A 17,164-nucleotide genomic window follows, 5' to 3' on the forward strand; every position below is an offset into this window, starting at 1 on the left:
ATAGGTTTGGCTCTCAACTCAAAAGACAGTAGTGGTAGGAAGCTGGTCCCAGTACAGGAATGCAGAACAGGCCCACCACAACTTTAAATCAGTTTATTGACACAGTTAACACAACACACTTGCCTCCCTAACACCCCCACCCCCTCACCCAGTCTAGATCTCTTCCCCCCTCAGAACAAGCTGTTCAGTGGAAACAGAAAAGGGCAGGCCACTTCCACACCCACAGTCCCACCCTCTGCCCCGTGGAACAGGGGCTCAGGCACTACTCAGAACCTGCAGAGAGGGAAGAGGGGCAGTCGGCACTATACACAGCCAGGCAGAGGCGTCTAGCCCCTAAGAACAGATTCTCCCCACAACCCCCAGGCCCTGAGTTGCTATTCCTCTTCCTCTCTGCTCTTTATGACCCTAGGAAGGAGACACCTTGGGACCTAGGCCGGCAGCCAAGAGCAACAAGCACTCCTGGCTGTGATTTGGCTAGTTTGGCTAGTGTTTTCTTTAGGCCCAGGCACCCCCAAAAAAGCCCTGGTGGTGGGAATGAACTTCAATGCCCCTATTTAAAATGCATTGATAACATTAAACAGATTAAGCCAGCTTAACCAAATGCCAGAATAACACTAAGCTGTAAAGAAGGAGGGGTCAGACCTGCTTTCTCCAGGCCAGACACAAATGCACACAGAAGAGCCCAGGTGAAGTGGCAAAAACAACTCAAAGACACTGCCCGGGGGCTGAAAAGCCTATACTCCAGAGCCCCTGGGGTAACAGGAAACAAGGAAAGAAAATGCAGAAGTCTTAAAAAATAGAATGGAAAGCCCAACAGCAGGGGAACCTGAACCTGACAGTGCTGCCCACCAGCCCTCCAGGCCTTGCCCCTGGACCCAGACAGTCCCTCCCCCTCTAGGCAATGTCCTCCCCTAGGCTCGATAGAGCACATCACACAGAGCAGTTTAAAAAGCTTCTAATGCCAGTTCATAAACATCTTCATTTACTATTGGTGATTACATGTGAATAATATGTTTATACTGTTCTTTATGGAAAACAATTTCAACGAGTCAACTCCGAGAACACAATAGGCAACCCTCACCCTGAGGCCCTCAGCGTTCTTCCCCAGACAGCAAGGAGCCCCCTTCTCTGTCCCAGGGCTGCCTAACTTCCCCTCTTCCCCTACTGTGGCTCTTGGGCAAAGCATCCTCTATGACCATTAGTCCTCATCGGACAAGTTCTGGTCCAGGGGATAAACCATAAACATCACATCTGGCCGAGAGGGGACACAGGGATGGCCTGGACGCACAATTTCAAAGCCCAAGAAGCTGAAGGTCTTCAGGAGCGGAGCTGCAAAAGATAAGAGTGTGAAAACAATTCTGATAAGAAACATGAGGGTAGGCTCAAATCGGGAGAAAAACCCAAAGAAAAATGCAATAAGCAAGCACCAGGTCTTTAGTAAAGGCCCCTCGGGCATTCCCACGCCACTGTACAGTGGCCCGCCCCTCCCTCCCCAGTGCCCAGAGTCTGGGCAGTAGGTCGCAGGCTGCTCTGACTCCTCACCTCTATCTTCCCGGCCCTTCCTGAAGCAGATGAAGACATAGTTCACTTTCATCTTCTCTTCAGCAAACTCTAGCAGTGCCAACAATCTGCAAGCAGCGAAGGAAACGACTCAGGACCACTATCACCTCTTCAGACTTCCCACCCACCCCCCAAAAGGTTTTTCTGAGGCTTATAGCCAGCATTATAAATAGAGAAGCTCCAGGGAGAAGGTTACTGTCTAAAGATGCCAGGAAATCTTAATAAATTCAGAAAAAAATAAGGCAAAATCCCAAAGAAGAATGTTAACTGAATGATCTCTTCCTGGAATAGGGGCTCTTCATCTGAAATTAACACTAACCAACTTTACCAATGCAGTTCACAAGACAGTGTGGAGCCTAGGAAGAGAACCAGTTTGTCAGGGGTCTTCCAAAGCTGCCGTTTTGATAATGTCCACCTGCCACTGAGAGGGACTCTGGGCCTAGCGCTGCCTAAAAGGATTTCCTCAAGAGGTTAGAGCCACTCAGAACTCTACCTTCAGGACTGCTGCTTACACACCTGGCTGCTTACGGGGCCTTGCCCAATTCAACAAAATCCCCCAGCTCTCTGAGCTTCCTGGCCTTTTAAACTGGACCGTTGTACAGTGGCTCAAGGGGGATGTAACATCTGCTAAGAAGAGTGAACCATGAGGCGATTAAGGAATGGATTTGGTTAATGTGCTAATAATCTGCTTTAATTCTAAGCTAGAGCAGGCCTGTTTCACAGGCTAAAAATAATCTATTACAAAATGGTATGTGCTTGGGAAGCCTAGAGCCAGGGGAGGAGACTCCCTATTCAGCTGTCATCCCCAGCAAGCACACTCCCTTCTCTGAAGAGGAGCCCCTTCCCAATTGCTCCTTCCCCACCCAGCACTTGCTCCTTACCCTTCTTTGCTCCCATCAGCTAATAATCCATCTGGGATTTCTACAAAGAGGCTCTCGCTGGACAGGACTGCATCCCAGGAAGAGACCTTCACCTCGGTGACCTCATACTGGAAATGGACGATGTGAGGTTTTCCATCATTCACAGGGAGGTCCTGGGTCACAGTGAGCTTCTCGTCCTGGGAGGTCAGATCAGAGCAGAGGACCAGGTCACCACTGCTTCTGGCCAAAGCACAGGCTCCCTAACCTAGCGGGTGCTTGCTGTAAGTCCCCTCAGGCCAGTCTCAGGGTAGCATGGGACAGAGGGCATGCTGAAGATGGGGATCTGTGTGCTAAACTGAGCCATCACTCATCGGGCACTGAGACCAGTGGACAGAGTTAAGAGCCAGCATGATGGGAAGGGAAACACCTACCAAGTGTCCACTAGATGCCAAGGTCTGTGCAAGGTGCTTTCCCATTTTTCAGTCACCACCACAGGCATTTGAGGTAGGCATTAATATCCCCATTTTAAATCTGAGATGCTAGGGGCCCCGATTAATTAAGCAACTGGCCCAAGGCTCCACAGCTAGTAAGTGGCAGGGTTGAGATTCAAACCAGGTCTCCCTGACTCAAAGCCACGCTTGTCCCTCCACCACCACGCTCTTTCCCTTCCCTCTGAGGCAGTGTGTGTGAGCTTAGCTGGGGCCCTGGTCAATCAAAGCCTGCTTCCAGATGGACTGCAGGGTCCATGCTGTCTCCCCTACGCACAGTCTTGAGATACCAGAACTCAGCCACCCTGCTACCCTTCAATATCAGTCTTAGGGAAAAGCTAAACCAATGTCTGGGTCTCAATCACAGGAGATTAAAAGGCAGCAAAGGGCTGGCTGCCCCAGCCCAGATCACTCTCTGGGCAGATTCCCAGCATTCTCTAAAGTTCCTGGGCTGTGCCTTATGCAGCCAGGGTAACAAGTGATGGAGATGCAAGGCCTCCTCCCCTTAACTGCCCACCTGATCATGACTCTGCACCCCCAACATCTAGCTGGTGAGGGACAGAAGCCAGGATGTCCAATGGTCAAGGACAATGGGAAAATTGCTCCTGCTGGCCGTTGGTATTTCTCAAGAGAAACTGAGGTGTGGCACCAGGAAGAGTTCTCACACTCCTATGAACCATTCTCCCTCCCACTCAGGACCCTGAACAGGCACTGGGTGCTAAGCACCAAGCTGAGGAGATGGCAGGGTGTTTGCCTGGTGCTGATCCTCCCCAGAAGCCACACAGCAGCCTCAGTTGAGAGTCCTTCCCAATTCCCCTACTGGCTCGGCCTTGGAGAAAACTAAAGGAAGTGATTATTGCCCTTAAGCAGAGCTCAGTGGAGTGTGGGGAGGCTCTGCTCCTAGCCTTCGGCCCCAGAGCCTTACCTGATATATTAGAGCTGAGAGAGAAGGATCCCTGCCGCCCCCTCGCCCACCGGGGATCTTCGACAGTGGGTGAGGGGCATCAGGAGCACCACAGAGGCCCCGGAACAATGTGCCTGCAGCACTGGAGCTGGGGACAGTTACTCAAAGGCAAAATACTACTGCAGGAGAAAGAAAGAAGGTGAGACAGTAAACACCAAGACTAGCAGACTTAAGTCAACGTCCCACCCCAAACCTGCCCTGGCTGCCCTTCATCACACGCTCTAAAGCTACCCCACTGCTCAGTCCTTTCAGCTTCCAGTACCTCTGCTTTCTTAAAGGGTGGGGACCCACCATCCTGAGGAGGCACAGGGAGCCCCAGAAAGGCTAAAGAAGTCCAGCTGGGTCTGTCTGACCAGAGGACAGATCCTGGCTTGCCTGCAAGGCCTACAGCCCTGAACCCCCAACCAGCCCCTTTCCTTACCCAAGCAGTGTCTCAACAACTATGTGGCAGAATCACAAAGCCTACACAATCACTTCAGGCTGGGAGGCATATGGGCCTCAGGAAGTCATGCAGGTTGGGTACCCTGTCCCTGAGCAACTCAGGGCCACTTTTCCAATGATGGCCTCCTCCCCAATCTAAAAACTAGACAAGATATCACTTATCCAAATCCCTTTAGGATAAAGAACTGAATTAAATCCAGGGATTTGGCTCCCAGATGGGAGGTGTACAGTAAAGAATATTATTATCTCTGAATCTGTCCTTGGTGTGCCACCGATGCTGGGCTTCCTTGCCCTTCCTTGCTAGAATTTGACCTTGCTAGAATTTGGCAGGGGAGTTGAGGTACTACTGATGCAGTCAGAATGGACACTCAAGCGCATGTGTGTTGGGAGTGGGCTGCTGCTGGGAGAAGGTATACATGCTGGGACGTAAGAAGCCAGTAATCAGATGGACCTGAAGGCCCCTGAAGGAGCTCCCTGACACCTCCTAGTGTGTACCCTTACTGCCACACGATTTTTAGGCAGACCCAAATAGGGCCGCAAATCTGCCCCACTGCCCTCTTTGAATCCGATTTAGAGGCTCCTAAGACTGAGATGTAGCTCACACTCCAGGTCAAGGGCAAGTGAAGCAGGGCAAGGGGTAAACTAACTGTGCATGTACACCATGACTCGGCAATAGGCCCATCCCATGGCCCCGTCAGCACACCAGCCTCAGGGCAGCTGGAACACAGCAGTTAACATGTACGGGAGGGTATTTCAAGGGTATGCTGGACCAGCTCCCACAACTGCACATTTCTTCCCAACTATGCATTTAACGATGTAATGTTGGTAGCTTGAACTGGGGAGAGGGGTACATATTCATATCACAAAAATCATCAAATGCTATATATATATGTGTGTATGTATGTATATATCAAGGCTTTTTTTTTTCTTCCTGAAAACCAGTTGTAACGATGCAAGGCACCATTTTTCTCACTATCCTTTGCTTTACATGGCATAGCATGCCAGATTTGCATTCTTCACTTAGGCTCAGAGTGACAGAACTGCCCTCACACCTAACCTGGCAGTAGTACAGTAACCAAAGGGACAGCCCACTAAGATGCCCACTACTAAGAGACCTGTATGAGTCATTCAGCTGAGACAGGGAGTCCAAAGCCATCACTGCTCTAGCTTAGCTTCTCTCTCCGATTTCAACCAGGGGCCTGAATTCACACTTAGAAATTTCACTGGGAGATGAGAGTGCCCAGGGCAGTGTCAGCAGGCCTGGAGTGGCCTGAACACCTGGGAGCAACAGCCACCTCCTGCCTCCTCTGGTAAGCCTCAGGGCATCCTCATCTCCCTCACTCTTGGCCTCACCAACAACTACTAGCAGAAGGGGCAAGATGGAGGATGGAACTTTCTTTCTACTGGGGCAATAAGCTGTTGCAACATATTGAAGGATAGAACAGTAGAGTGTCTAGGCTGGAAAAAATAAGTGTGGGAGTTTCCCCAAGCAAAGATACACACACCTGAATGGTACCGTGCCCTTCCCATTCCCTAGTGACCACTTCAGGCCTCTGCTGAGGTGGCTGCAGGCACACCAGGGACGCTGGGCCACTGGAGAAAGCTGGCTTCCTTGTACTGGACAGTGGCTACTCAAGGACTGGGCAAACCTCCTCTAGAGTTGACAGATGAGGTGTGGCCTATGTACCATAAAAATTGCATGGGTTCACAAAACAACCAGATCACCAAGGCCCTCACAGTTCTAGAATCCTGTTGCTAATTCACTAAACTTCAGACTCCTACTTCAGATAAATTACTCAACAGTCTTTACAAAAGAGAGCTACATTCAGCCTTCTTCTGCATTCCAACCATCATCTTTATTCTGAGTTTATTTTTACTTGCAAATGGCAGAAGCAATGGAGCGAACCCATTGAGAAGATCAGAAGGTGGGTTTTCTTATTTTTAGATCCAGAATCCCCTTTGTCTTCTTAGGAATAATCCCTAAGGCCTGCTCTGTGTGCAGCACTAATCTATGAGCTCTTGATATTTCTGGTATCCTAATCTCCTTCCTCTTCAAATAAATGCAAAAAGTCTATGCTATTGTAACAAATCATTTACTTCCCCAGTCTCACACAGGAGGTCCTGGAAACTTCTCCTCCTCCCCCACAAAGTCTGCAGGAGAAGGCAAGTAAGTGTATGTGTGAGTAGGGGTGGGAGAGTGTTTCAGGTCCCCACCCTGGGAACTCAGCTCCATTTCCCTAAGAGAAACAGCTGGGATTTATGATAAGCTTAGTACATAGTAGATCACAATCAATAATTATCTTCATCCTCCATCATAATGCATCTGTTTTAGTTACTTGCAGTGAATGGCAAATTGCTTCTCTTCCAATAAACCTGACTGTCATTTCTGAAACAAGAAGGTAAGGGAGATAGGTACTTAGGTGGTGATTAAAGAAATTAAGGGGCATGAACAGAAATTTGGCAAGAAAAAGAAATAAAAGGTACCCAAATTGAGGAGTAAAACTGTCACTATTTGCAGGTAACATACTAGAGAAAAGCCTAAAGCTGCCATCAAAAACTACTGACACTATTAAACAGATTCAGTAAAGTTGCAGGATACAAAATCAATTATACAGAAATCTGTTGTGTTTCTATACACTAATAATGAGCTATTAGAGGAAAAAATAAGAAAACAGTCCCATTTATAATTGCATCAAAAAGAATAAAATACCTAGGAATAATTTAACCTAGAAGGTGAAAGACCTGTACTCTGGAATCTATGAGACACTGATGAAAGAAACTGAAAAAGACACAAATAAATGAAAAGATAGACTGTGCTTGTGGATTGGAAGAACTAATATTGTTAAAATCAATATCCAAACTACCCAAAGCAATCTGCATATTCAATGCAATCCCTATTCAAAGTATCAATGGCAGTTTTCACAGAACTAGAGAAATAATCTTAAATTTTGTATGGGATCATAAAATACCCCAAAATAGCCCAAGCAATCTTAAGGTATCATGCTCCCTGACTTCAAACCATACTACAAGCTATAGTAATTAAATCAGTGTGGTACTGGCACAAAAACAGACACAAAGATCAATGGAACAGAACAGGGAACCCAGAAATAAACCCACACGTATTATATGGTCAATTAATATAGACAAGGAGGCAATATACAATGGAGAAAAGACAGTCTCTTCAAAAAATGGTGTCAGGACAACTGGACAGATAAATGCAAAAGAACAAACTGGACCACTTTTACACCATATACAAAAATAAACTCAAAATGAATTAAAGACTTAAATATAAGAGCTGAAACCATAAAACTCCTGAAGAAAATAGGCAGTAAACTCTTCTGCATTGGTCTTAGCAGTATTTTTTTGGATCTATTAAGGCTAGGACAAAATTAAACAAATGGGACATCAAACTAAAAAACTTCTGCACAGCAAAGGAAACCATCAACAAAGTGAAAAGGCAACCTACTGAATGGGAGAATATATTCACAAGTGATAAAGCCATTAAGGGGTAACATCCAAAATATATGAAGAACTCATACAACTTAATATCACAAAACCAAACAATCCAGTTAAAAAGCAGAGGACCTGAACATTTTTCCAAAAAGGGACAGATGGCTGTGAGACACATGAAAAGATGCTTCACATAACATCATCAGGGATGATCAAATGGTACTAATCAAAACCACACTGAGACACCACTTCACACCTGTCAGACTGATTAGTACCAAAAAGACAGTAAGTGTTGGCGAGGATGTGAAGAAGAGGGAACCTTTGTGCACTGTTGGGAATGTAAATTGATGTAGCCACTATGGAAAACTGTATGGAGGTGCCTCAAAAAATTAAAAATAGAACTACCAAATGATCCAGTAATTCCCGTTTAGGTGTTTATCTTAAGAAAACAAAAACACTAATTTGAAAAGACACATGCACCCTTATGTCCACCCCAGCATTATTTACAACAGCCAAGATAGGGAAGCAACCTAAGTGTCCATTGATGAATGAATAAAGATGTGTGTATTAGCCATAAAGAATGAGATCTTGCCATGTTCAACAGTGTGGATGGCTCTAGATAGTGAAATAAATCAAACTGAGAAAGACAAACACCGTGTGATTTCACTTATATGTGGAATCTAAGAAGAAAAAAAACAGACAAGAGACAACAGAGAAAAATCTGGTGGTTGCCACAGAAGGGGTCAGGTGATGGATGAAAGAGGTAAAAGTTAAGAGATACAATCTTCCAGTTACGATTTTAAATGTTAGGTTATACATGTTAATTCTGTGGCTAACTTCCATTAAGCTACACCTAACATAATTTTAATATGGAATTCTTAGCTATACTAGGAGTCTCTCTAGGATGAAGGCACATCGTAGGAAAAGTGGCCCTCCCTACCACCCTACAAAAGGGTTTGGAATGAACAGAGAATAGAGTCAAAACTATTTTAAAAACTTTGTATGGTGACAGATGGTAACTAGACATTATGGTGACCATTTCGTAATGTATGTAATTGTCAACTCACTATGCCATACACCTGAAACTAATACAATACTGTATGTCAGTTATTCTTTTATTTTAAAAAGAGAAATTACAGGGCATGAAATTGCCCAGCAATGGCCTTCTCTTCTTGTATTGGCTTTAGTATTCAAAATGGTATTGAGGCAAAATATGCCGCCAGCCTCAGCAGTGAAGAGTGAGTCCTGGAGGAACTGAAGCACAAAGAAAGTGGCTTCTAAACACAAGTCTTCCTGTCACAAGATGAACCCAGGTTAGATTTCATATTCAGTTCACTTCAGTTTGATGGCTCCAAAGCTCAGCTTTTTCCATTCCCTCCTCACATCCTGCTCACTCCACGGGAGGGAACAAGCATGGTTTTATCTTTACCACCAAAACGATGACCTAAGAAGCTCAGTCTAGAGCCTGAAAAGATCAGGCTGATGAAGAATCAAATGTATCAGACTGAATCTAAACATCCAGCTGGGCTGGGCCTGTTTTTGAAGAAAAAAATATACCATGATGAAAATAAGGGTGTCAGGTATCCAAGTGAGTTCAGAAGCAGGATGGAAGATGAGCGCCGATCTGGTAGGGCTTTATTTCTTATTACCAGACTTGCCAGTGGAAACACTCCTCACAATACACATGCGTGCTATCAACATATCACATCCTGCTGCCTCTCTAATTTAAAGCATTCTATGAAACTGCTGTCTGAAATGTCCTTAGCAGGTTATAATTTCATACTGGGTCTACTGACAGGCAGTATATGCAAAAGATGTATTCCTGGAGAATGTTGGTGGTAAATCAAATTTTTATAATTCAAATCCTATTTTTAAATCTCTAAGGTGCTTACTATTTAAAGTAAACTTAAATCTCTTTATAAAGGATCTCCTGTTAAAGAATCACTTTACTTGCTTTGTGTCAGTTTTGATTTTTATATTTAGTCTGCTCAAAACAGGGTACAGAGGCTGCTACATACAGATTTAACATAAAAATCTATGGCTAAATTCTACTAAGCTACATCTAACATATACTATAATTCATATTCTTCTTGATATACTTTTGATCATGTTTCCCTTGAATCATGGCCTGAGCTTGCTAAAGTCAGTACCCTTTCTCTCTAGTTTCCATTACCTGTCCGAGGAGAGTCAGATGGCCTTGGTATTACCTACCTCATAGTATCAAGTGAAAAGACATAAAAACCACATTCCCAAGCATCCTACATTCATTTCCCGCTTTCAGCTGCTTCTGACCCACTCCTGTCTCACGCCCTGCCTCACAGAACACTTCTCTAGGGTGCCCTGACTTCCCTCATGCAGGCTGCTCTTAATGGTCTCTGATGACTACTAATCCCTTATGCAGATAGGGACCAAACCAGGGCTGCCATCATTTAGCTAAAAAGAGATAGGAAGAAAGGTGGGAGGTGGCCAGTTCCAGTTTAGTGTGACGGTAGAGGCTGTTTTCCAGCTACCAGTTCCCTTCTCATCTGAGAAAGGGGCCTTGGTCAGATGCCAGGCACAAGTCATTTCACTAGGGCTATTCTGTGTGCCAAAGGGAGTCTACTTGCTAAGCACAATTATAAAGAAAATGACATCACCACTCTGAATCACAGACTGAAAGCAAAACTGGGTTTTGGTTGATTCTCCACAAGAAGTACACTTATGGTGGCAGCTTAAGTATCTGTGCCTCTGAGGTTTGCTTCTCCTGCACAGCTGATACTGGTACACCTTCCTCCAGGGGCAGGCGAACCACAAGTGCTGCCAGAGGTGAGTGGATAGCTAGATAGCCATGCTTTCAAATGACACCTTAGTTCTACATTTTAAGTACCTCGATCTAATTTGTGTAGTAAGCTTATCAACCAGTCCCAGCCTCTCTTCCCAGGATAGAATTGCTTCATTGTTTGTATAGTATCAAAGGCCTAGGAAATTTTCTTAAGGCTTATCTCATACAAAACTTTCTATTCTGCTGCTGCTAACAGGAAACTACCTGTTTTGTTCACTTCAAGGAACAAAATTTCTTGCTCACCTACTTGGCCATTTCTGGTCTATAACTTTCAGTTAGGCTTCATAGCCTCCCCCTACTTGAATCAACACTGCATACTGTTTCAACAAGGGATGAATTACTCATTTTTTTCTAGAAATGCACACATGTAACATCCCTTTACCCCACTCAATCCCCTTTTTTAAATATTTCTAAGCAGCTCTGAGGCTAAATTTGGAATTCTTGGAAGAGTGAGGAATTACTAGTATTAGTCCATACTGCTTTCTGAAGCTCACCTCCAATTTGGGGGAATTCCTAACTATACTAGGGGTCTTTCTCTCTGTAGGACCACCTTGAGCATCCTGAGAAGAAACATCGTAGGTAAACCTGCTCTTCCTACAACCCCACACCCAACAAAGCCATCGTGCCAATAAATAAAGAATAACCAAAACCAAATTCTTTGGGGGAGAGACAGAAATTCCTTATCCAGGGAACCAACCACTCACTGACGATGCTCAGGGTAGCTCTGATGTGCTGTCTGTGCCCTGCCCACCGCCCCCTCAAAAAAGCCACCACCTGTTTAACCAAATGCTTCTCAAGGCCCATCAGCCAGATTGATTATAATATAGATATCAAGACAGGGCAAGCTCTTTTACACGTACTGTACTGTCACAAGGTACTAAGCAAGCCCTAGACAAAGACTGTCTTCCTGCTCTGCAAAATCCAGGGAAACACCACAACGCTTGATTTCCTTGGACTTAATCCTCATGTTCAAAAACTAATAAAGTGCTTGCACTTGTGTCTTCCCTCCCCCACCATCAGGAATTTTGACATTTTAGAGGTACTGTTCAGAACAAAACTGGGAAGGAAGAGCCTTGTTTTCAAAATATAACTGCAGGCTTTTCTGCAACTATTTCTTCCAGGAAACCAAGCCTCCACCTCATGAGTATTTCACTGGAGCCAGGGAAGCGGGAAAGCCCATCCCCCACCAATGGGAGCTCAACTCCTAGTCAGCTCCCCGTCGGCGGATACAAAGCACCAAGAACACTGGGAAGAACATCCGATCGGAATCCCTCCTTAGGGCTCTACCTGGATCTTTCAGAAAGTTAGGGGCAGACTGGAGGAGGCTGGGAAGCCTGCTATGGAAACAGGATTGCTCTAACTCAAAGAAACCAGACACCCTGCACACACCGCCCCACCCCCAGGCAAAGCGAGGAGCCTGATCCCAGGCCTTGCTCCGCCCAGGCCCTGGCAAGCCAGCTGGCTCCTCCCTCCACCTGCCTTTCCTGCAGCCAAGCCCCTCAAATTACCAACACTCTAAGCTAGGGCCCTGCAAACAAGCAAGCCTGTTTTGCCACTTAGGAAGCTAGAAGGAATCTTCAAGTGAACCCAACCTTCTCCCTTTAAATGAGAGCACACCAGCTTAGCCAGAACTGGAACTCAGGTCTCTAGAACCTCAGGTAGCAAAGGCCCTTACGTGTTGGTCTCAAGTGATCAACTCTCAGGGCTCAGCTTGCAAAGGATCTGGCACCTAGATCAGCTCAGTCTGGAGAACTCCAGAGAATGCCTGCTGAGACTATACCACCTTCCAAACCCCACTGCAGAGACAAAAACATAATAGAAAAGAAAATCCATCTCACACACCCCTCTTGTGGGTTTTCCTGTAGTTTCTGCTTCCCTCCACCCCTGCACTTCACCCCACCCTCTCTCATACCTGATGCCTTATCCTGAGCACATTCTTTACCACAAGTAACCTGCAACCAGCACCACCCAAGTACATATCCACCTCCACCTCCTCAGTTCAACGGGCTGGGGTAGAGAAGATGGAATAAAAGAGGGGACTGCAAAGGGAGAGGGACATGGAAAGTCCCAGAAAAGATAACAGAATGACACTGTAGGTAAAGAGGGCTTGAGAGGTGGGAGCAGTGGGTCAAAAAGGACCCTAACAAACCACGAAGTGAGTGAATTCTCTTCCTGCACATAGGGGACAGGCAGAGGTGTGGGGGCTAGATAAGAGTCAGAGAATGAAAATGGCTAATGGCTGAGAAATGAGCAACTCAAGGCAGGAGAATTTAAGAGGCTGTTGCAGGTTTCTTGGATATTTCTGGATAGTACCTGGGAAAGACCAAGAAATCCCTGAAAAAAAAAGGCTCTTTTCAGCAGAGAAAGGGCTGACACCCACTAAAAAAATATGATGGCTCAAAGAGTCTTCTGGAAGGAAAAGAGAGACAGTGTTTCTCAACCCTGACTGCACATTAGGAAGAATTACTTGGGGAGCTTAAAAATATATACTAACAACCAGGCCCCACCCAAGGCCGATTACACCATAACTTTGAAGGTGGGGCTCAGATGATTGATTTTTCAAATGTGCAGCCAGGGTTGAGAAAGACTGAAATACAAGCAAAGCTGAAAAACCAGCAGGAATACTTAAGGGTGGCGCTGCTAAAGGAGTGGGCCACGGCAGGTTAGAGACCATTTTAGAAGGGAGCCCAGGTTTGAGAGGAACCCTGAGTGGAAGAGCAGTAAGGCAGGCTACGTTTGTAAGACGAACCAAAGTCTGGTTTTAGATAGAGCATGGCACATTTTAAGGAGGATCTGCAGGGAACAGATCTGCTTGCAAAACAATGAGACCCAAGTATGGGGCAGAGGCCATACTGCTAATCTGGGGACAAAGGTTCTGGTGTGAGGAACTAATGAGCTTCAGACTCATTCTGAAGGGGGCAGCAACAGGTCCAGGGAAAAAATGAGGAAGAGAATTAGACCCAATTTGTAAACGGAAGCCTTTCTGACGTGTAAAAAACAACTGGGGTTAAAAATTTGGGGGAATCAGTAAATTATGGGGCAGTTCCAAAGAAGAGTTTGAGGCAGAAACATGGGTATGTCAGAGAGGGATGGATAACAAGGGCTACCTTGGAGAAGAAGAGAGAGGAAAACTGAATGATGAATTCTGTCTAATTTGAGCAGGGGAAGTACATATGATGCAAGTTTAGAAAACCACTGGGGCTCAGTTTCAGAAAGATGTGAGCCTTTCTCTCCAATTAATGGGGGTAGGCTGGGGTCAGGGAGTAAATTTACAAAGGCCCAGTGTTCTGAGTTTGGGGCCTGATTGGAAGGCACTGGAGAAACGGGGGGAGAGATTAGGCCTTCAACAGAAGCTGGCTGGGCTGAGTTCTGTGATCTAAAGATGGGATTCAGTTAAGATGGTCGCATTAAGAGTAAAGATGAGCTCCAGCTGTGAGAAGGTGTTTAAAGGTAGGTGTGTTGGGAGGAAACCCATTGGGGGAATAAGATGGAGGACACGACTCAAGCTCAGAGTGTTTGAAAAATAAAAGGAATGAAGTTGGAAAACGGGAGAAATGGGACCTAACTGAGAAAGGGGTGTCGAGGGAGAAAGGGAGGAGGAAGATGAAGTCGGATGGAGGAACGGAGGGGGGGACTGGTATCACTGTAAAGGCTCTTAGGCCTGAAGAGAGCAGGAGAGGGAGAAGGGGGAGGGGACGTGATGGGTCCAGCCGAAAACTGAAGGATGGAGCCTGAGCCGGGGGAGAGGATGAGGCAGGGGGGGAAAGGGGTCTTGCTGGAGAGTGCGGTTTAATTAGGGAAGAGACTCAAAGGGAGGGGCTAGGGGTAGGAAAAAAGATTTGGGGAAGATGGGAAACAATTTGGGGAACCTGCATGAGGGAGCAAGCTCAGTTTGGGGCATGGGGAGCCGTTCGGCGGGGAACGCGGACTCGATGGGAAGGCCAGGTCCGGGTTTGCGGGGTCTGATGTTGGAGGAGGCCCGGATGAGGGGGATGGGACGGGCTGGACGCGGGAGGCGAGGGGCCTAAAGGACGGAAGGAGGCTGCTTCGCGGAGCTGGAGCGGGGAACGGACCCAGCAGGGGCGGATGGGGCCCCGCGGGAGGGCGGCGACCGGCTGAGTCGGGAAAGGAGGCCCTCAGGAGCAGATGAAGGGAGGATGGGGGCGGGGAGACTGGGCCGGGCCGTTACCTGTCCTGGGTGTTTATCATCCTCGGCGGCTCTGCTCAGGGTGGGAGAAGGCGGCGCGGGGAGTGGGTAGGTGGACGAGTGGGTGGGTTGGGGTCGCGCGCGCGCGCGGGGCCGATCTCTGCGGTCTAAGTCCCTGACAGGCCGCGGGCCCAGAGCCCTCCTTCTGCCTCAGCGAGCGCCTGCCTCCAACTGACCCTCCCCGGCCGCCGCCGACGTCGCCGCAACCGCCCCGCCCCCGAGTGCCTCATCTGCATAGTCCCACCCCCGCATCGCGCAGTGTCCTGGGAAACTGGGGCCCACAACAAAGGGCAAAGCACCGCCCCGTCTCTGCGCAGGCGCACCAAAAGCCAGTAGCGGGGTGCGGGGCGGGATGGCGGTCGAAGGAGCTGTGTCTGGGGTGCGATGATTGTGCCTGTGGCCTAGCGCTCGGAGCGCGAAAGATGCGTTGTCTTTCGAGTTTTATAAGCATTGGCCAGACCTAGTCGTCGTTCCTACTCCATGCTTGTGTGCGCCCGGCAGGGCTGTGTCATTTGTAGGCCCTGGGAGGAGATTTAACAAAAAATCGGAAATCTCATGAGAGTATTGCTCACGCATTAACGCTATTCCCCAACTGAACCCAGGCCCACAGATCTCAGTTACCTCAGCTCTTAATGCAGATAAACTCAGATGTCGGCTGAGATCAACAATCTCTGCATCTTTAACACTTATCTCAGGTCAACAGTCAAGGCCTGACACTGGCCGGTTGTCAAACGAAGCCAAATCTCTGCGGGTGAGGATCTCAGTCCCCTGACAGCAGTGGTGGAAGGCACCATCACTTACTTGGTCACAGTCACTTTAGATAACAATAATGCAAGGATCACAGCATCTCTATTCACTCTCCCTGCTGGTCCTTATCACAGATCAGTGTGACCATAGGTTCCAATCACTGGTGCACAGGTCCCTCAGATCACAGTCATTACAGGTAACAATGGCAGGCATTTCAACACAATTATCAAAGCTCCCGACTCTATTCACAGTCAAACCAGACTGCCAACAAGAGATCACAGATCTCTTATCATAGATCACTGTGGGAGGGCCTTCACCTCAAATCCCATTCATTTGTTTAACAAATAATTATTGAGCAGCTACTTACAATGTGCTCCAGGCTGGCACTAGAGCCCAGGAGCACTCAATGATCAAGTAGGCAAAGTTCCTGCCTCTGATGTTACAATCTTGTCAGAGGGAGAGACACACAGAGGCCTCACAATACGAGGTAGGTGCTCAATCTGAGAGAAACCAGAGAAATTGGGTACGGAAATAGGGATGGCTTCGCAGAAACCATGCTCCAGATCAGAGGTCACAATGACCCCCAATTCATAATAGCCCCAAATCACAAATATCCCACATTATAGAACCATCTCAGGACACTGTTCCTCTACTTCATGAAAAAACATGGTTTTCATTTTTAGGTGATGGGGATGCAGAGAAGGAAGAAAGGTTAGACCTGCCAAACTAAGACTTTTCTCAGCAAAATTGAAGTGGTAAATGACACCAGAACTGCCCAGACTATCACTAAATATTTAAGCAAGGCTGGTTGCATACTCTGACTCACTTTAGATCGTCCACCTTGTCCTCTTGGCTATCCCTACCTGCTCTTCCAAGTTCAAGCCAGGTATATTCTTCCATTAGTACATAGCAGAACTGAACAATTAAACCCAGCCATGATCCACCCCGTTTTATAGTCCCAGAGACCTGGTCCTTCTGGCCCCCAGAGGAGCAGGGATGGTGCATTCCTGCCATCCCATCCTAAATAAGTAAACTTTTGGTCTGAAGGATAGTTCTCAATCAATCAGCAAATACTGAGAACTCACTATGTCAATGATAGGGACCACTTATTGAGCATCATGCTTAAGCACTAATTTTTACACTACCCCACTCCCATTCTACAGAAGAATTAAGCCCCAGGGAGATTTTGCCAACTGATATTTATTGCAGGCCTATACATACCAGGCAAGTTTACGTATTTTCTCTAATTCAAAGCTAGTAAGCAGTGGAGTTAAGAGTTTGGACCCAGAGTTGCCTGACCCTGTGCTTTGTCTGCATTCACACAGTGGAGGAGTTAGGTCTCTGCTACAGCTTGCTATTTGAAGGGGTGACCACCCTGACGGCCTCCTGGACAGCAAGTGAAAATTTCACAAAAATGGGGAGCCACCATCTTCTAACCCATGCTGTCCACTATGATAGGCACTAGCCACATGTGGCTATTTAAATTTAAATTAACTTAAATGAAATAATGTTAAAATGCAGTTTCTCAGTCCCATTAGCCACATTTCATGTGTTTAATATCCATGAGAGGCTAGGAATTCCAGTATTCACAGTGCAGATTCTTCCATCAACACAAAGTTCTGGATA

At 46.8% G+C, this 17,164-nt stretch overlaps 3 protein-coding genes across 5 annotated transcripts in view; 1 reads left to right on the forward strand and 2 right to left on the reverse strand.

Annotated features, from left to right (window-relative positions):
• The window catches only part of ZNF609 (zinc finger protein 609), a 438,580-nt gene extending 426,813 nt beyond the window's left edge, over positions 1–11,767 (forward strand). Inside the window, exon 10 of the mRNA XM_057488886.1 lies at positions 11,706–11,767. The gene's annotated coding sequence lies outside the window, so the exon portion shown is untranslated. The remainder of the gene's footprint in view (positions 1–11,705) is intronic.
• Positions 1,199–3,452, reverse strand: OAZ2 (ornithine decarboxylase antizyme 2). Its single transcript, XM_036932376.2, has 4 exons — positions 3,426–3,452; positions 2,442–2,617; positions 1,543–1,628; positions 1,199–1,329 (listed from the first exon to the last, which is right to left on the reverse strand). Exons 1-4 carry the CDS (start codon positions 3,450–3,452, stop codon positions 1,199–1,201), a joined length of 420 nt encoding a protein of 139 aa, XP_036788271.1.
• RBPMS2 (RNA binding protein, mRNA processing factor 2) overlaps positions 2,442–17,164 on the reverse strand; it is a 75,357-nt gene continuing 60,634 nt past the window's right edge. Inside the window, exons 8-9 of one of the 3 annotated variants that reach the window (XR_008992635.1) lie at positions 3,834–3,988; positions 2,442–2,617 (exon numbers count right to left, since the gene is read on the reverse strand). The gene's annotated coding sequence lies outside the window, so the exon portion shown is untranslated. Of the gene's footprint in view, positions 2,618–3,833; positions 3,992–15,165; positions 15,313–15,905; positions 16,039–17,164 lie in introns of those variants that run through there. The other 2 variants (XR_005033967.2, XR_008992634.1) reach the window with 2 other exon arrangements.

This window comes from Manis pentadactyla, chromosome 11 (genome assembly GCF_030020395.1).
Source record: "Manis pentadactyla isolate mManPen7 chromosome 11, mManPen7.hap1, whole genome shotgun sequence".
NCBI lineage: Eukaryota > Metazoa > Chordata > Mammalia > Pholidota > Manidae > Manis > Manis pentadactyla.

Excerpts from the sequence above, each read along its gene's own strand:
- OAZ2 (XM_036932376.2), bottom strand. The coding sequence starts at position 3,452 with ATGTTGGGGGTGCAGAGTCATGATCAG. Across the intron at positions 2,618-3,425 it reads GGGTGCAGAGTCATGATCAG|GACGAGAAGCTCACTGTGAC; the intron begins GTGGGCAGTTAA and ends CTGACCTCCCAG. Across the intron at positions 1,629-2,441 it reads GCTGATGGGAGCAAAGAAGG|ATTGTTGGCACTGCTAGAGT; the intron begins GTAAGGAGCAAG and ends CGCTGCTTGCAG.